Source organism: Pholis gunnellus (genome assembly GCF_910591455.1).
Source record: "Pholis gunnellus genome assembly, chromosome: 6".
In the NCBI taxonomy this organism is placed as follows: domain Eukaryota; kingdom Metazoa; phylum Chordata; class Actinopteri; order Perciformes; family Pholidae; genus Pholis; species Pholis gunnellus.
In genome coordinates this window covers 26,978,060-26,998,268 of record NC_136532.1, presented here as the reverse complement: position 1 = coordinate 26,998,268, position 20,209 = coordinate 26,978,060, and the positions used below count along the sequence as shown (strand labels likewise).

The window sequence follows — 20,209 nt, the reverse complement described above, 5'->3', positions numbered from 1 at the left end:
ATCATTTCATAAACACTTCAGCACAAATACAGAACAAGTTTATAATTTAAGAACCAGATGTCTCTTCACGCTGCTGATGCTTTAGGATGTGAACGATTATTTCATTATTTTATTGTTGGTGTTTGTTTGATTCTTAATGTCAAAATAGATTTAAAAGATAACAAGGACAACAAAGCAAATAAGAATAAAAACATAATAATAAATAATAAGCTATGTATAAGAATAGGTTATATATATATATATATATATATATATTTATATGTATAAAATCTCCAGTAAAAAATTCACAGGAAGGAAAGAGGACGATAAATAAATAAATAAATAAAACAAACAAACATGCGAGACTACAAGTTAAAAATAACAAAAACAAACAGTAAATCTATACCCAACACCTTCCTTAACTTTATGGCATTTTTACCAAAAACAACAAAAGAAAGTTTCATATTATCGCTGTAACTCTCAGAAATACGACGGTTTAAGGGGACCTTGAATGCATCATTGTTGTAAACTTTGTCGCTGTTGCTCTTGAACGCAGCTCGTCACCTTTTATTAAACACAACAGACACACACACTGCCTCCCGGACGGAAGAGAAACACGAGCAGAGCCGCACAGCGAGGTGACACTTTTTATACATTTCATCGTTATTATTATTATTTAAACGTTCATGTTGCGTTCTGACTGCAGTCACGAACAAAAACAGTGAAGTCATTTCCGGGAAATAGACGGAGCCCGAGAGTCTCCGTTTAAACTGTATACAGATACACTCTGACGTCACTTTGATTTCCAGCTGTGACATAATAAATAACAGTCCCGATGCTTTACATGCGTTAACTGGCAATAAACTACTCACATGTTGACCCTGAACGCACCACAGTCAATCAGAATAATATCAAATCTGACTTCTGTCACACATGTGGAATCATTATGGAAATATTTAAACCGAGAAACACGTGAGTTTCAAGCTGTTACATGAAAACTGCGATTTTGTAACGATCGCGATTTTTAGTGGGCGTAACCCCACAGATTGATTGACAGCTGTCTGCGCCAATAGGAGGGAGGGAGACATATATAATAAAACAGTACAGAGTCCACTTTTCTAATCAAGTGAAATAGAGTAGGTCTACTTTAAAAATATTAATAATAAAAATCTGCGTTCAACACTGAGGAAACACCGAGGTCATGCAATTCAATTCAAACAATACATTTCTTTTTTTTTTTAAACCGAATAAAGTTTATTCACACAATGTTCAGTTTGTGTTGTGTTGCAGCTTTACGCCAAAACAAATGTCCCCTCATCAATCTGCACTCAACAGCCCATAATGACAAAGCAAAAACTGTTAAAACAGGTTGTGTTGATGTTTAGCACCTTTCAAACTAATCAAAGAGCAACGATCGAAAAACACAAGCTGAGGAAACTAATGCACACAATGAACACAATGAATTCATCTGGTGCTGTGCAGCCGAGCGGTGCCTTGATTTCCTCCAGACATGAATAATAATAATTCAAATTAATCATATTTGTAGAGCACAGTTCATACCGACCACGTAGCTCAAAGGGCCGTACTTTTAAAAACAAATAAAGAAAATAAAAGTGGTAGGAAGAAAGCATGTTTGCGCTCCCATTTAAGTGTCATTTAAAGAATTTCAACAGATGAATAAGAAACATTTTTACATTTCAAATAGAGAAAAAATAAGTTGTGCTTCAGAGTTGAGGCCAAATTCAACTGTTTGTTCCACGAGACGAGAGAACGTGATGAGGCTTTATAGAAACAGGTGTGTGTGTGTGTGTGTGTGTGTGTGTGTGTGTGTGTGTGTGTGTGTGTGTGTGTGTGTGTGTGTGTGTGTGTGTGTGTGTGTGTGTGTGTGTGTGTGTGTGTGTGTGTGCGTGCGTGCGTGCGTGCGTGCGTGCGTGCGTGCGTGTGTGTGCGTCTCCAGATCAGTGGAATTGATCACAGGTGGACTCCAATCAAGGTGTAGCAACGAGAAATGAGACTCAGCTGATAGTGATGTAAATGTGATATTTTAGTATTTTATTTTCATTTGCAAACATTTCTAAAATCCTGTTTTTGCACAAAACGTGAGCTTTTATTTGTAGATTCTAAACTCCTCAAAGGTTCCTACAAAGACCCAGATATCATTTAACGAGACGAAATAAATCATTCAGCTTTGTTTTATTATCATCAATGAAATACTTTGTTCAAATCCTGGTTTTAAACACTTTAGAATGACTGAATATAATTATATATAATTATATATAATTATATAATCACACCTCCCTCCCTCCCAGGTGATTTTTGTCTCCGATCACGTATTTACGGGAGGTTCACTTCCAGGATGACGAGCCTCCAGCTGAGTGCGCAGGAGGAGGCGGTGGAGAGGTTTCTGGACGCGGCGGCCCGAGGAGACCTGATCCAGGTGTCCACGCTGCTGTCCCACGGCCCCTCGCTCATCAACCGGTCGGGACACAGCGGCTGGACGGCGCTGATGCTCGCCGCTCGCAACGGACACTACGATGTGGTGGAGGCGCTGCTGTCGCACGGGTACAGAGAGCAACAATAAAGCAATAATATGCACAAAATATGACTTTAATCCACCTATAAAGTGTTTGATGTATCACTTTAAAGCTGCATTAATAGGTTTTTGGCCACTAGAGGGCAGAAAAACTCCAGAACTCACCACCTTGTAATGTAATTCTGGCTAACGGGTCTTATGGTTTATTTGTGTGGTTTGTTGTGTGAATACAGTGGTGGAGCATCTTGTGTTGAAGTAAAAGTAGCAATACCACAGTGTACTAATACTCTGTTACACATGGATAGATAGATTGCTTCTCCTAAAATCTCTTCTCTGTTTTTGATCTTTGGAGCTGCGACAAGTTCTCCGTGAACAGCTCGTCGCAGAGCGCCTACGATATCGCCAAGTTCTGGGGCCACCGACACGTCTCCAACCTGCTGGGCCGGACGGACGACGGCTGCCAGCGCGTCCTGCCGGGCTCCGACCTCCGCCAGCAGGAGAACTACTTCAGCAGAGAGACGCTGGACCGGCTGGGTGCCAAGAGGACCGACAAGGTCTGGTTGGAGGACAGACGGAGCGACCCGGACACGGTCTACCTCCTGTTCTCCAACCTCAGCCCCATGGTCAGCAGCCCCCGGGAGGACGACAGCACCGGGGTACGAATGCATACTGATGTGTTCAACGCGTTTGGAAATTAGTTCTGATGTTCTGCTGTACACATTTAAAATTCATTTGTTACAAAGTCTCTCAGGTATTAGTGACACAGAGGCTACAAGCAGAATATTATCAACACTAAAATTGACTCTCAGTGGTGAGAAATAAACGTCGGTGGTCATTTCTGTAGGAGTTATTTAAGCATACGTACAGAAGAAAACCCCCAAACCAGTTTTTTCCACAGCTTTCAGCCATAGGTCAAGTTTTTCAACAGTTATGCAAAGGGAGGTTTATAACAGTAAAGTGCCACATCGTCTGCGTACAGGAGTAGACTTGTATTCGTATTAAATGAAAAACTAAAGTTTAAAAGCAAATTTGGAAGCAAAAAGTGTAAGATACTGGTAGCATCCAATGTTTCAAATGCCTTGGAGAGTTCCGGCGTGGATTGACCCATATTTAAGTGTTCATCCTTGGAGTGGTATTGGTGGTCAGTCTGACTTTTTCACATCAGAGGTTCACGTAGTTTTCTAATGCCTCGTCATTCTAACTCTTAACAGGCTGAGACCAAGCTGTGTCGGTTCAGATACGAGGCAGTGAAAGACCTTCTCCAGAAACCTGCCACTGTGCTCATCTTCCTGGGAGTGGAGAAGAGGAAAAAACCCTCCTCTTCCTCCTCTCAGACAGTGGATGGTGTCCAGGAGCCTCCCGCCTGGTTTGCCATCAACACCGATGAGGACGCTGCCGAACTTCTTAAACGCTGCAGAGAGAAGAACTGCTGCTTCCCAAAGACGCCCAACAGAGACCTGCTGAAGCTCAGCGAGGAAGAGGCCGGTGAGGAGGACGCGTCATCGCTCCCGCCTGAAACAATTGATTTTATATGACTACTCCCATGTTCACGTCTCTTTGTCCCGCAGGAGTTGTGGCTCAGGCTCGGTCGGTGTTGGCCTGGCACAGCCGCTACAGCTTCTGTCCCACGTGTGGCAGCGGCACCGGGCTGGAGGAGGGAGGATACAAGAGGAGCTGCCTGAACTCTGACTGCAGGAGCCTGAAGGGGGTTCACAACACCTGCTATCCACGAGTCGGTACGGAGCTCCGAAAACCTTCCTCGCCGATCTGCTTCTGATCAATGCTATCAATAAAGAGGGGTGAACCCACCCAAGGATTGCCTACATTTACACGAATAAGACAAAAAGAAACGGTGTAGTTCTCAAAGCACCTGCAAATGGTGAAATCCACCCTAAACATGTATTTATACTCGCCGTACTTATTATAACTTATTCAAATCAACTTAAAAACGTTCCGTAATAAAGAATACACACACACGTATGTATTATAAATGTTATATCAACTTTAAAACTAGAACAGACTTCACTTCATGTGTTTGTGGACGTGTGTCTTCAGACCCAGTGGTCATCATGCTGGTGATCCACCCTGATGGAAACCAGTGTTTACTGGGAAGGAAGAAGATCTTTCCAGTCGGCATGTTCTCCTGTCTGGCCGGATTCATAGAGCCTGGTAACCCCCCCCCCCCACACACACACACACACACACACATTACATTGACTAACCAGTGCCTGAACCTCGGACCTCACCTGGAGCTCCTCCTTCTCCTGCAGGGGAGACGATGGAGGAGGCGGTGAGGAGGGAGGTGGAGGAGGAGAGCGGGGTGAAGGTCGGGCCGGTCCAGTACGTCTCCTGCCAGCCGTGGCCGATGCCCTCCAACCTCATGATCGGCTGCCTCGCTGTCGCCATGTCGACCGGCATCAAAGTGGACGAAGACGAGATCGAGGAAGCTCGCTGGTTCTCACGGCAACAGGTACAAACAATAGAAACTAATAATAATGATGATGATGATGATGATGATGATGATGATTACAGTATCAATGACGACAACCGCCATCGTTCAGAAGTGACCGTGGTCATTTTCTTAGAACAAGTCGCACTTACTGGACATTTTCCTGAGCTTTCAACCGTATCTCATGGCCTTCATCGGAGGACGCTTTAGCTGTAATCAATGAAAATTATGTATTTTTTATGATATATTCTACACTTTATATAAAACCAGTTATGATTGATAAATATACTACTGTGTAAATATACTATTAGCATAATTATCATTAGAGTAATAAGATATTGGTGTAATAGATAATACAACTAAAAACTTGATAAAACTATGAAATAAGCAAGAAAAGTCATAAAAACAACAATGAAAATGGAACAAAATTACAGAAAATAAATTGAGCTGCGCAAAATGTGTGTAGATTGAAAATAAAATATTTTAGAGAAAGTTCAGAGAAATAAGTATAAAGTAAAAAATAAAATAAAAAACTGGTTTTCTGAGTGTTTGAATCTAACTTTTCTTTTTAGGTAATCGACTCATTCAGAGGAACCCGTCCAGCCTTCACCGTCCCTCCCAGACAGACCATCGCCCACCAGCTCATCAGACACTGGATCGGCATGAACTCCAACCTCTGACCTTCAGCTCTCAGCCTCCAGACGGTCTCATGGGTCCTAAACAACAACCAGCAGATGTCTGAACTGCTGCAAGTCGAGGGAATCCCCGGATTCTTCAGATCGTAGCCGACTCGGTGCTTTAATGTGGTTTGTATTTACGGTCACGTCCATGATTGAAATGCACTGCTGGTATGTGGAGTGGTACGGCGTGCAGATGTGACAAAAAACACACTCGTACTGGAAACTCCAGATCTCAGGTTAGAACTTACACGTGGGAACTTGTAGTGTGACGATTAACCCAAGAAAAAGGACAAATTTAAGATAAATTTAAAAGTTTAGGAAGAAATGTAGAAAGTGTACACTTTTAGGTTATAATACCGGATAAATGCAGAAAGATTTAATCTGTAAATTAGACAAAAACAGCAATACTGGGATATTAAACTGTTCTGAACATCAGAATCAATCAATCTCAAACTCCTCTGAAGCTTCAGGTTTCGTTATACATTTATTAAATGTATCCACAAGATAAGAAGATTAACTGATTGATAATAAAATCAATTTGATTTTTCCTTTGTCAATATCTGCAGTGATGGATGACGATTATTAGGTCAAAATCGACCAAAATGTCCGACACTTGGCGCCGATGATTGATGCACGATAAATAGTCTGTGAACTGGAAATATTAAATTGCTTAATAAAACTAATTCTCGGTGTCTGTGGCAACACTCTGTCTCACATGTTACTGTCGTCAATGGATGTAAAACATGCTAAATATTCAACAATCTTCTTTGAATTATTTATTTCTGTAGAAGAAATGTGGGAGAGAAAGAAGGTAAACACTAACATGATAGCATGTATGTAGCCATGCTATCAAGTTAGCAATCAGTGTTATATTAGCAGGTTGTTGTGCTAGCATTGATGCGATAGAGTCACACACACACACACTATAAAATCAGAAGTGCAACAAGTTCTTTGATTCTACTTTAAAATCACAAACCTATGGCAGAAAATATCAGAGGACAAGGACGCTTTCATTTCCCCGGATTTGTGCCTCCTCGATCCTCTGACTTGTGATCAGAAACTCGATGCCAGCTCTCCATCTTGAACAACAGCCCGATCCCTAAAAATGCATCTGGAGGAGCTCTGAGCGAGGAAACACCGGTGTGTCCTCTGCATAAACAAATTGTTAGAAAAATTCACGCAAGACCGATGGAAAATCATTAATCAGTTAACATTTATTCTTTGCAAAGAAGGAGTCAGGGTTGAACACATACAACAACGTGCCAAGACTGCTCAGAGGTCTGGCTCTGACACTGGTATATATACTTGTTTAGCATTCTGTCACAGGAGGTGACACATACACAATACAAATGGCGTCAAAAGAACAAAGTGTTTGTAACTTCACTAGAACATTTGGTCTTCAATAAAGGTCACTTTCTCGCAATCAGGAGGAGGTTTGAGCCATAACATTGCTCTGCCCTCACCTCCACGCTTCCACAGTTCTTTGTTATCCTTCTACTTCAGAACATGCTGCTGAGAGGTTCTTCTCAGCAGGCCTCGACACCTAAGAAGAATAAACAGTGGTCGTCCTGAGTGAGAAAAGGAAGCCAGCTAATTCTAGCAGGACGCCATAAAAGCAATCACTTCCCAACACCGCATTTGTAAGCACAAAAGATCAATGGTCACTCATAAGATCAATGGTCACTCATAAGATCAATGGTCACTCATAAGATCAATGGTCACTCATAAGATCAATGGTCACTTTGATTTTTCTCCAACACAAATAAAGAGGCATGACACAAAAGTGGTCTGATCTCAAACCAGGACTGACCAGTGTCGCTTCCTCGCCTCCGAGGCGGGACTAAGACGCGAGGCGAGGAAAGGAATCAAGGAGGCACAAAATATCGTGAAAATTAGAAAAAACTCTTGGTCTGCTTGGAACACACCAAGGAATAGTCTGTATTGTTTTGATTTCTTCTTCTTCTCTTACTTTCCGGCAGACTAAGCAGGGGAAGTGCATCACCGCCTCAGTTAAAAACAACAGCTACGCGTCTGGTCTTTGCTAACGGGTCTGGTTTCAGTGTGAACTCCAGCATCGGAGAATGAAACTCTCTTCATGTCGGTGCCACCAGCCTGCTAAACTGAAGCAACGTGTCTTGCTGTGTAACGGACACCAGCGCGTGTGTCTCTCACTCTTCTTCTGCAGTTTGGCAACTCTTTGCCGCACAACCACTCTCACAGATCGGATAAGATCGGGCATCCGTTCGCCACATACCCGGCCTCGCACGTCATCTGATAAACATCGTGACCGTTTGCCACCAATTCACAAAGATCAAACATTTCTTTCTCGAGCTCCGTCTCGTCGTCGTCTCTCTGAGGAAAGCGGCCGTTTGCGTCACGCGTCTGACGCCCTCGGCTCTCCTCAGATAAGAGAACCGCGTCGGGGTGTGGGGGGTTGTCTGGGTAGTCGGCGCGATAGGACTGGGGAGCAACCAGTGGGTGCTCCGTGTTTACCGGGGCATCGGGAATACACTCTGTGTCCAGCCGGCGGGCTGACAGTCTGACGATGGACAGCGGAGAGGCGTCTTCGTGGAGGTCTTCTTCCGAGTTCGGACAGACCGCGATGAGACTCTTCTCTCCGAGAACATCGGTCACCTGGAAGTCTGCAGTTTTCTGTTGAGGGCAACAAAGGATTGGATTCAGGGAAGACTAATAACAGATTTAAAGTGTTGTTGATACAGAAAAGTCCCTTTTTCTGGCATCTGATTGATCGAATGATGCATTTGGGAGGAGTTTGACTATTTCAAAAGATAATAAAGCGCCAGTGAAGAGTTGTAAACGTGCATCAAGTCTGATAACAGGGATGGATCCTGTCTCATGTCACCAACATAACCGCTTATAATGCTCCCGAATCAGAAGGCTTGAGACGATGACATTAGCGCTGCAGGGATGACATATTTTTTAAGCTAACAGGAAGTTAGCATCACTGGTTCCGTCCACAAACAGCCAACGGGATTGTTCCATTAGATTTTGAATTATTGCAGAAAATAAACAAATGTTTCTGATTCTTACAGGTGGTTCATCAAGATAAACTTAAAACATGAACTCCACTTTTATGATGTTTGACGTGTAAAGTAAAAAGCTAATAAAGGAACTCCATCACGGTCACGTGACTTCACGTCTCCGCCGCGTAAGCTAAAGGAGGACTAGTGTTCTCTGAGGACAGTTAGTCAAGATTCAGGTATTTACTGACCTGTTTTATATCAGAGAACTAAACGTTTAAATCTCTGTTAAACACATATCTTATGTCAGACATCTAATTAAAAACACACTGACTTCGAGACGAGGGAACGGGAAGCGTAAAAAACGCTGAGTCATGTCAAAATAAGTCTTTAAAACTGAATATGAGATGAAGCAACGCGTTAAACATGATTGTTTATAGGGACGTTAAACTAGCAGCGCACTCTCATGAGACCTGAGAATCGGCAGCCAATCACAGGCCAGTATATTTAAGAACTCACCTGGTGGTTTGGATCCATCAGCCACTGGCCTGTCGTACTGCCCTGAGGGCTGCAGATCGGCGGGAAGAAGTAAGACTTGTACCTGCACAAAAGAGGTGTGATAGATGAATTTTAAATTTACCAGCTTAAGAAAGAAAGTCAATCACACAACCTGCACTCCCAGCATTTAACCCTCTGTCCTTAAACACATCAGGAAAAAACAGGGGCTAGTGATTGACTCTACGTCACTCCTCCTCAGTCCTAATATGGTCACTTCCTGTTCACTGGTTGCAAAAAACAACAACTGGAGGCTACATAACCAACGAGAGACGTCACCATGAGGACCTCCACTTCTTATATACAGTCTGTGGGTAAAATAAAGGCTCCTGATCCAGCCACAATAACAGAACAGTAGCTGTTATTGATCGGAGTGTGTGTGTGTGTGTGTGTGTGTGTGTGTGTGTGTGTGTGTGTTGACTCACAGAGTCCTGGACAGGATGGAGATGATGAACACAATGACAGCCAGCAGCAGCAGAGGAGTCGCTGCAGCCACCACTGGTACCTCATCTGAAATGATTTGAATTCAATGATTTTTCTATATTTTAGATTTGATTATTGACTAGTTGACTGAACTGGACGAGCGCTGAATCGTCACTTCGTCATTTTCCACTGATCAGAAATAATTTGGCCGCGGCTTCAAAGGAATCACGAGTGAGTGAGAAAACAAATCGAAGCGATGAAGGCTGACATAATCCCGTTCTCACCAAAAAAAAAGCAAAGGACGAAACACAAAGAAATGATCCGAGTTTCCTGTTATATTCTCTTCATCAGATACATCAGGACCGGAGGGAGGTGGACGGTCCAGGAGTCGGCTGTTTGTTCCCCGTGTGAAACGAGAAATCAACGTTATTCATCACGTAACTTGCGTACTTAAGAATCGACACTTCTGTAGTTATTTCAACCCAAACCACCATCTTTTCTTAAACCTAACTGAGTAGTTTCTTGTGAAGTTTATTTTGAAAAGACTGTATTTCATATAATGAGCAGAAATGTACACGTGTTGCTTTTGTAGTAAATCGCAGAAAAAAATAAGAGTAACTTTTCGTAAGATATCATAAGAACCGTTATTGAAGAATGTATATATATATATATATATATATATATATATATATATATATATATATATATATATATATATATATATATATATGAAGATACGTTGGTTAACTTATAAAAGAGGAGTCAGCTTCTGGTTGCCCAAAACCAAATATAGTTGCCATTTTTAGTCGCCTTATAATTTGAGTAATTAAGATACTACATCAGGTTAGTTATGAAAATGTGACATAAAAGAATAAAAGCTTCATTACAGTAACTAAACAAAGTAAAAATATAAACTACATTCTCATTTTTCACAAGTTTCCTTTTTTTTGTGTTCAGGTTAAGCTGTTTTTTTATACGTTGAATCGATTTGCATGTTGGCAGATTAGTCAAACGTTTCACTCCACAGTCAAACCACTTCATTTGCTTCACCCGTATCTCTAAAAGCCGACGTCTGTGTCACGCGAGTAAAGGCACCAACACATGCAGCTTTGTCTGGTTCATGTTCTGACTGTAACAGCAACATTTAAATAGCACTAATGCAACAAATATTACAAATGTTTTTACTTTATTTTGGGGTGCATGTTCTGCTGTCTGATGTCCCAGTTTTAGGCCAAGAATTGGTTACTGTAGAGTCCTGCAGATTAGTTTCATATAATTACCGTGCGAGATATTTTAATGCTTGTCATCCTGATGGAATAACAAACCCAAGAGCACCCTAAAAACAAACGTTTTCGGAGGTGATTTTATCTTAATATCCAACAGTTCAAAATGTTTTCTGCACTGGGATTATCAAAAGGACATTCTGCTCTTAGACTCACCGAAGTCTGTCGTCACAGGGATGATGTTTCTGGAAGCATCGTCGGCCAATAGGAGGAGAGAATACGCAGTGTTTGGGTTCAGGTTGAGGAAGGTGAGCTGCCATTGGTCGGGCCACAGAGAGAGAGCTGGAGAGAGAACGTGCTCTGTATTTACAGATACGATTGTTCAAATCGACCCAGAAACACTCGCTCTGATAAAAGTTTGCTTCAAAATATGAACCAACCGATTTACTTTATTGCTCATAAATCAGCCGAACTATCGTTATTTTTCATCCACGTTTAATCATGAAACTATTGAGGGATTTCATATAAAAGAATCTACAGTTTACAACAAAGTACTGTGACATAACATCGCCACACATTTAAACCCACTGACAGATGCTTCAATGGAAGAAAACATCTGTTAACTTACTTTGATTCTCCGAGTCGCTCCTCAGCCTCGCTCTGTAGCGGTGCACTCTGATTGGTCCAGCCTTCCTTTGCCACACCCACGACACTTTCACAGTGGTTTTGGTCACGCCCACCACCTTCAGTTGAACCGCCTCCATCAGAGCTGAGAAAACACACAAAACGACATGTGTCTGATAAAATCAATCTGTTCTGTGGAGGTAACAAGACTTGAAACTAGAGATTGAGACCATAAACTCATGTTTACAATGTTTACTGAGGTAATAAATCAAGAGAGAAGTAGAGTCATTTTCTCATAGACTTCTATACAACCAGAGGAGTCGCCCCCTGGTGGACATTAGAGAGAATGCAGCTTTAACACATGAAGCATCGGCAAGTATTGCAAATATAAACACATGTAGTGTAAACAACAGTAAGCTGTTTTATGTTCCCTGCAGACATTTATGTGGTAAATATATTTTATTTATTCAAATGTTTTTTCCCCTTTCTGTTTGTTTCTTCTATGTAATGCATGTTCTGCTGTTTGCTGTCCCTGTTATTTATCTGTTAAAGTGGTTGCCACAATGGATGGCAACTGTCACTGTTGAGTCCTGCAGATAATTCTATTTTAATTCATGGTGCAAGATATCCTGTTCCAGTTCACCAGAAATCAATATTAGATGTCAGATTAATTATTATTTCTTCTCTGTAAATATTCTGTCTTTGTTCATTCAAGTTCATTCTTACATAGAAAAACCTAATATTAGTGTGCCTATACCTTAACTCATTCTGTATTTTTAAACTTTCTTTTTACTGCCAAAGAGCAACAGTCCTGTGAGTTCCCCAATCTCTTTTTCTTTCAAATCTCAAAGCAATACAAGATTAAATAATTCAAAACCCGTAAATTCAAAACCCTAAAGCAAAGAAGACTGCAGACTGTTTTGCTACAGTACCGATCTTCAGTCTTACTCCATCAATCATCATGCACAGTGTTCCCAGTGGACGTGATAACGCTGTCGCTAGCATGCTAACTGGGGGAGATGAGGTCTTAGCTGGACTAACTGGGTTTAAAAAGGTTGGATGTAACCATCACCAGCATGTTTACCTCCCTGCTGCAGACTGGCCGGCAGCAACTGAGGAGGTCCACACTGCTGGTTGTAGACGGGAAACACGCTGATCAGGTAGGACTCATCACGGACATCTGCAAGCACACACAGTTAGTACATGTTGTAAATAGAATATAAACATATGTTCTTGGTATCTATTCATCTCAAATAAAGAGTGGATCAGGCCTTTGTTTGAAACAGACTTTTATTTTTATTTTGCGTCTTTTGCTCTGCAGCCGTTTCAAAGTAAAAGCCCACCTGCTTTAATTTATTTATTGTGAAGCAGCTGCAAAAAGTGTTTTGTTCTCATAGTGACGGTTATAAGTTAAACATAGAGGCATTTTTGCCCCAGGGACAACACAATGGTTATCAAATGTTTGACAGAGCAGTTTCTAGATCAGGAAATCAGAGAAGTTTGACGTAAGCAACCCAGCATCCAATTTTGAGTGAGAGAGAATGCAGGTTTAAGACACTTCAGCATTGGCTTCACTCGTCAGAACCGGAGGTTGCCAACCGTTTAAAACATGCACAACCAATCTGGGCTTGTTGGATATTTTCCCCAAAAATGGATAATTCAGAAAATAAACGAGGAGTTGAGTATTGCAACACCGTTTCACCTCGTATGACAGCGGAGGTGTTGAGGTTGTCCACTGTGGTCCAGCGGCTGCTGGTGGATGGACGAGTCTCGGAGCGCCACTGAACAGTGAAATGACTGATGGGCGGGACGGAGGGCGGGACTTTGGGGTTCTCCCATTGGACCAGAAGGCCCTTCATAACTGGGTAGGAACTGGAGACCCACAGGTGTCTGACCGACGGGAGGGCTGCACAATACAAAAGGATGATTAGTGATCCATGAACAATAGCTATACTCCAACATAATCTGTTCTTTACAGCAGCATGTTCCATCCGTCGCTTATTTAAATCTGTTGAGCATTTTGCAGCCCTGCACAGTTCAAGATCCCTTCTTTTAAAACAGCTACAAGTCAAAAACACTTGAAACAAGTAAACATTTCATAATCAAAGAGAACATCTGACGTGTTGCAATAAGTTTTATCTGAACATCAAGACACCTGCTTCCTTCTCTGACAGGATGTTGCATAAGTAGAGAGCTTTAAACCCGATAGTGTCAGTTTAAAAGTTCATGATTAGCACATCTGATAGATAAACAGAAGTCACTGCTGTTCGGAAATCCTATGCATCTTGGTGAAGCCTCAACACGTCGCCAGGACATGACCATGTGAATAAATATCAGTGTTTCTATGTGATAACCACAGCGTGCTACTCACTGGTCTGTCTTTGTGGGTCAATGCTGAGATGTGCAGCGGGTCCGTAGCCGGCCGCGTTGAAGGCTGCAACTGTGACGCTGCAGTTCCCCTCGTCCACCTCCAGGAGCGCCGTCACCTCTGTGACGTTTTGAATGTATCCGTGCTGCAGCTGCTGCTGCTGCTGCTTCTTCTTCTTGGACGGCTCGTAGCTCACCTGGTATCCAAGGATACGACCTCCGGCGTCACGGAGGTCGAGGTCCTGCAGAGAGACGGGACGTTTGTGTGGAGACGTTCACCTCATTTTGATTCAATTTCAGAAACGGATATTAGTTTCAGTCAAATTTAGATGTTTGTTAGTTTGAGTTTTGTGTTGAACAACAATGTTTTGGTTTAGTTTTTGTCAGTCAAATTATTTTTCTGCATTTTTAGTTAGTCCAAAAATCTGTTGCCTTTTTCTTTCTAAGAACCGGTGACGTTTGCTAACATTAAGACACAACATTTCTGAAATGTGAGATGCTGCTTGTTGGACGACGTTGATGCTAAATCACCTCCCAAAGATTGGGTACTTTGGCACAGAGATTCCACAGATCATTCAAGAAGACTTTGCATTAAAAAAGAAATTAGCTCAATTGTGCGTCTTTCGTATTATGGTTTAATTTGTACTTGTTTAGTGTTTAGTGTTATATGTTTTGTATAGTTTTAGTTTTCGAATGCTACTTCTTATTTAGTTTTATTCTTTTTTTTGCTTTGCGGCACAAAATACAAAGAGGGCACTGTTCACTCAGAGCAAACACGGATAAAGCTTTAAGAGGTGGAAGTTTGTTTCTTGGGCAATATTTTTAATATATTTTAACATTTTATTTTTGCAAAGATTAAAAGCTCAACTCTGTGACGCTGCTCGTCCGTGAGGATGACGCACCGTCAAAGATGACAGGACGTATAGAAAATGACTTTTCTGTACTAATTTTCTGTATTATTTTATTGATGACTATAACACGTATTTCCAATGTACCTTCCACATGAGATGAAGGAGAAAAGATCCAACAGAGTCAGTTTTCTCCAGTCTGTAACACACTTCTGGAGGCTGAGAGGGCGCTGCAAATGAAAAACATTTTTAGCCTCGGAAAGTATTCAGACAATTTCACAAAGTCTCTTTCTAAATTTCTTCCCACATCCGGTGAATCTCCTCAGCCCATTAATTTAATCTGGGTTTGAACGTAAACTGGTACCCTTGTCCAGCGTCCTCGCGCTGACGTCAGAGCTCCAGTCGCTCCAGATGCCGGACTCCTCTCTGCAGGCCACAGTAGCTCTGTAGACGGTGGACACCAGGAGGTCTTTGATTGTGTAGTTCAGTGTCTGATCTTCATATGCAGACACAGAATGTAGAGCCTGGCAAACCAAAACAAAAACAAAAAAAACATACAGCAAATGAATGAGAGAAAAAAAACTGACTGTTTTTGGTATTTGGTCACCTAGAAATCTCTCTCCACCAAACAGAAATCTCCATTATCAGATGTGTCAAATGTCATTCCACCATCTCAATACTTTACATTTTTGTATTTTACATGATTTATATGAAATTTAGCCTCAATTTTCCATCCTTGCTGTGTGAAGCAATTGTTAAGCTTTCCACTCTTACACTTTGTGGCGAGTACTGGAAACAAACCTCCAGCTGTTCTGAAAACAAGCTCAGCTAAGACATGAACTTTTCAGTATGTGTGTGTTCTTGTACCAATAGCGTCGTGGGGACTCAAACCCACTGATGCATTGTGGGGACTCATCTAGGGACAAGCGGATCTACATAAGTTCAACTTTATTTTAGGGTTAAAGGCCTCATAAATAGAGCGTTAATCAAACAAATAACACAATAGATTAAAATTGTCAGTAAAATTGTAGCATTTTAAAAAAAACACTCTATAGTGGTTATACAGTTGTTAAAGATCTGGCTTCCAGGTAAAAAGTCAGTACAATAAGTGGTGGAAGAAGTATTCAGTGTCCGTGTTTTACTATTCCTTTATGTCCTGTTAGTTAGTTTAATCTACATCAATGCATCATATTCTATAAGATCATCATATGTTTGTAGCATCGCTGTCCTGTGAGAACCACGTATCTCTAAAAAGAACAAACAGCCTGTTTTCAGCTTTGTGACGTTGCATTTTCCAGCTGATCCAAAAGGCTTTTTGTAGAGTTTGTTTAGCTGAAGAGGATTTTCTCAACATATAAAGGAAACGCTTCATCAGTTTATCACAAACATTCAGCATCAACACATCTGAAGATACGTGGTTCTACCTGGACAGGAAGTAACCGGTAACTAAAGCTGTAAGACAAATGTAGTGGAGTAAAACGTACGATATTTACCTTTGAGATGTAGTCGAGTAAAAAGTACAACATTTACCTCTGAGATGTAGTGGAGGAGAAGTAGAAAGTAACAAAACATGGAAGTACAAGTACCTCGACTTTGTACTTAAGCACAGTACGGAGTACAATGTTTTTGTAACCTGTATGATAACCTCGGTCCATATGTGAGCGCCGTCGACTCTGTATCGAAGCCGACAGACGCCGTGAACGCTGCTTCTCCAACACACATTGACTGAGTCCTCAGTGGAGGTAAGTAGACTTAACACAGGCTGAGAGGGTTTGACTGAGGAGAGGAGACAAGGACACAAAGAGAGGGGACAAGGAGTCAGTGATCTGCTGGAAACATTCAGTTGGCTGGTATTCATTACTGGGGTTACTGCGGTGATTAAGCATCTGGTCCACTGACTTGCAACGTGAAGAAACACAGTGTGAGGCCGAGACCAGATCACCCTCCCCATCGCGTAGTCCTTGATCCGGGCCGTTACGTTGAGGATGGCGGCCGGGTTGAGGATTCCCGGACAGTAGAAAATTTCATATTCGCTGAGGAAGAAGAAGAGAGAGAAGAAGAAGAAGAAGAAGAAGAGAGAAGGAAGGAAATCAAAAACAGAGATTAAGACCTCGATATCACGCGTTTCGTTTCTTCCAAAATGTACTTCTCTAAATGCACCGTAAGAAGATTGTTCCTCTACATGTCAAACATATGAAATGATTAGAAATGATACACAGAGCCTAAAGCTGGACTTCCAAATTAATAACAATTCATATAGCAACTTTAAAAGCAAAGTGATTTGATGGACAAAGTAAAGCAATAGCAGGACACTGTGCAATAGAACAACAGGAAGCCAAAACGGAAGCAAGAAAAAAACTGAGGTTAAAGTTTAAACAGATAAAACCGTGCTAATAGATAAAAAACATAAAAACCAATAAATAAATACAAAGAGAAAGAAAAAAGCAATAAAAAGAGGATGCATTTCAGTAGTAAGCCGTCTCCCTTTGGTTAGCGCTTACCTGCTGAAGAGGAGAGAGACGTAAGGCTCGGTGTAGCTGTTTGACTCCCGACTCCACTCACATGTCACAGAGCTGTGTGACATCTGGTAGTAACACGACACGTTCAGGGTCTCTGCAGGAAAAAACAACTTTTATTGTGACCAGAGCGGACCACACCTTTGTCATCAATCATCTTGATGTGCAACACCTGCTGCTGGGTCTTCTCTACCCGTCCTACCAAACGATTTAGTTTGCCAGAAAAAGATTTAGAACATCCCAATACATAGTTTCAGAGGCAGAATGACCAAAAAAACAATACCAGGATGTTCTACTACATCCGTTCACATTTTCCAGTTATGCAAGCCAGCCTGTTTTTCTGGCTACTCTGACCCACAATCCTTTGCGCAGCAGATATATGATCCAGGCGGCAACCTCCGGTCCTGAAGACTGAAGCCAAAGCTTCATGTGTTAAAGCTGCATTCTCTCTAGTGTCCACCAGGGGGCGACTCCTCTGGTTGTATAGAAGTCTATGAGAAAATGACTCTACTTCTCTCTTGATTTATTACCTCAGTAAACATTGTAAACATGAGTTTATGGTCTCAATCTCTAGTTTCAAGTCTTCTTCAATACAGCATGATGTTCATTTAGTAAATGATGGTCCATTTAGAGTCAAACAGACCATAAAGCAGGGGATGCTTTAGGGGCGGGGCTACACAATGATTGACATATAGCGCTTGAAGAATTCAGTTCAAATGTGACTCAAAATTTGTCAAAAAGAACTCTCCCACAACAACTGAAATGGATTTTATTAAATGAATATTATGAGACCAATTCCTACCCAGCATGAGCTCATGACAGTATTGAGTATGTGGATACAAAACAGAGGGAACAGTTTGTCAAGATATCTGACAGTTGTATAAGAAGTATTTAGACCCTTTACTTCAGTAAAAGTACTAAAACTGTAAAAGTCCTCACTTAAGTTAAACTAAGTTATCACCTCTACTATTGAAGTGTTATCCTAGAGGTATAAAGCTGCATGAAATGGAAATACTCACATGCACAGTAGGAGTAGGATGAATTTACATTACGCCACTGCTGACTGTGTGTGTGTGTGTGTGTGTGTGTGTGTGTGTGTGTGTGTGTGAGTGTGTGTGTGTGTGTGTGTTCACCCCATGTAGATGGAGGGGGTCGAGGGCCACAGTCTCTGAGGTCAGTCACACACACTCGCTGGTCGTCCTCACACAGCTTCAGGTCAGACTGCTTCACCGTCACCTCTGACACACAAACAGAAAAACAAGAACTTTTTCACGTCCAACTCCTCAAAAAGTATTTTACAGACACAGATACCAAAGAACTGAGCTGACTTAAATATTCAAAACTCAGACTCAAGTCTTTTGTTCCAGCCGTGGTCAGATTGTTTTAAATTTGAATTATTGACACTTTTAGATGTGGTTTAAAGATGTAGCAGCTGTTAGTCGTGTCTCAAATATTTTAGGATGTTATATATTTGTTTTCTATTTGTTGTGTTCTCTGAACACTACGTCTACTGTTGGTGAGTTTCCTCACTGGGTTTTCTTCTGTAATATAATAAAACTGTAAAGTTCAACTTTGTGAAGTTAAAATCTGAGTATTTAGAATAACAAAGGAATAATAATTCCAGTGTTAAATACTGGATATAACTTAATGTAGCTAATACATCGACTGTTGACAGATCATAACGGAATATACTTGTAAAGTTCGAGCAGCATCATTTTATAGAATATTTCTCTATGAAATGCATTTTACATTTCAGTGGTTCTCAACCTGGTGGATTTAAAAATGTTTTTAAATGATTTGATTTATTATTTCAATTGTCTTGAACATGAAAGTTTGAACGGATCAGTGAAAACACTAAACCTCTGCGCTACATTTATCTGACCGCTTAAGATGCTTTGATTTTATGAGTTTACAAACAAATCTATGATCTACTGAACAAAATATTTAATACATCTTAAATATGTTAAAGTTAAAAGTCCTCCAAGAAATATGTATTTGTCTTGTAGCACATAATACATATATAAATATATAACTTCAGGACCTCGAAGGCTCCATAATGAAAGTTGTGATTTTGCATCGTGAGACCTTTTACTTGAGCTACTTTAAGTACATTTTCCTGGTAATACTTTTGTACTTTTACTCACGTACAATTTTGAATGCAGGATATTTTACTTGTAACAGAGTATTTTGTGTGTGTGAAGGTATTACTACCTTCTACATGATGTACAAATAATCTGAAGCTAAATTAAACACGTTTGGTAAATATAATCCAGGTTCACTTTTAAATACATATCTGAGAAGTGGAAACCAACCATGAGGTTTAACATTTAGATAAGCAGCTAAATAATATATATATATATATATATATATATTATTACAAGTGTACTTTTTTCTCTTGCAACTCACCAAGAGAAAACACACAGAGGCTCATCACCGTCCACGTAGCAAGCTGCACTTCTGGAGACCAAATGTTCATCATAACAGGTAAAAATGAACAATAACGTCAAAAGATCAGCTCATCATAAAACATCCAGAAACGTACGACTGCTTGTTTTTAATTTCTGACTTGTCATAGACGAGGAAACCAGCAGTTAAACTCAGAGTGCCGAGGTCTACGAGATCAGGAAGTGACCCTTATCAACACATCAAGTGTGCGTGTGAGAGGATATACATTTCCTATGAAATAAACCCGTTTGTCCACACATCCTGCCATGAAGTCGACCAGAGAATTAAAACTAAACTGTATGTGAGAGTTTAAAAAAATCTGTTTGTGAGACGTCGACTGATTCAACAGAAACTTGTAACATAACAAACTTTTTTAAAAGTTTAAAGACCAATATCTGTAGTGGGAATGAATAATGTTTATTATTATTAATATAATTTTACTGTTATTATTATCAATGTTGTTGTTGTATGTTTGACTGCTCTTTGTTGGAAACTGTTGAAGCAGCTTTTTCAGAGATATTAGTTGCATCTTCATAAAATGAAAGCTTCCTGGCTCTTACTTTCCCTTTTATGGTCATAACTATCT

At 40.8% G+C, this 20,209-nt stretch overlaps 2 protein-coding genes across 2 annotated transcripts; one reads left to right on the top strand and one right to left on the bottom strand.

Moving 5' to 3' along the window:
* Positions 1-543: 543 nt before the first annotated feature.
* nudt12 (nudix (nucleoside diphosphate linked moiety X)-type motif 12) lies at positions 544-6,292 on the top strand. The gene is made up of 8 exons (XM_079161917.1): positions 544-617; positions 2,289-2,541; positions 2,865-3,168; positions 3,724-3,997; positions 4,081-4,248; positions 4,568-4,681; positions 4,783-4,982; positions 5,534-6,292. Exons 2-8 carry the CDS (start codon positions 2,336-2,338, stop codon positions 5,639-5,641), a joined length of 1,374 nt encoding a protein of 457 aa, XP_079018043.1. The 5' UTR covers positions 544-617; positions 2,289-2,335; the 3' UTR covers positions 5,642-6,292.
* A 647-nt stretch (positions 6,293-6,939) lies between these two features.
* On the bottom strand, positions 6,940-19,654 carry LOC306697098 (interleukin-6 receptor subunit beta; the record flags this gene model as incomplete). Its single annotated transcript, XM_079160840.1, has 15 exons — positions 6,940-8,293; positions 9,142-9,223; positions 9,603-9,687; positions 11,040-11,165; positions 11,452-11,592; positions 12,532-12,627; positions 13,150-13,353; positions 13,819-14,056; positions 14,810-14,892; positions 15,027-15,186; positions 16,296-16,438; positions 16,562-16,695; positions 17,164-17,275; positions 18,312-18,416; positions 19,585-19,654. 15 exons carry the CDS (start codon positions 19,652-19,654, stop codon positions 7,856-7,858), a joined length of 2,217 nt encoding a protein of 738 aa, XP_079016966.1. The 3' UTR covers positions 6,940-7,855.
* Positions 19,655-20,209: the final 555 nt, after the last annotated feature.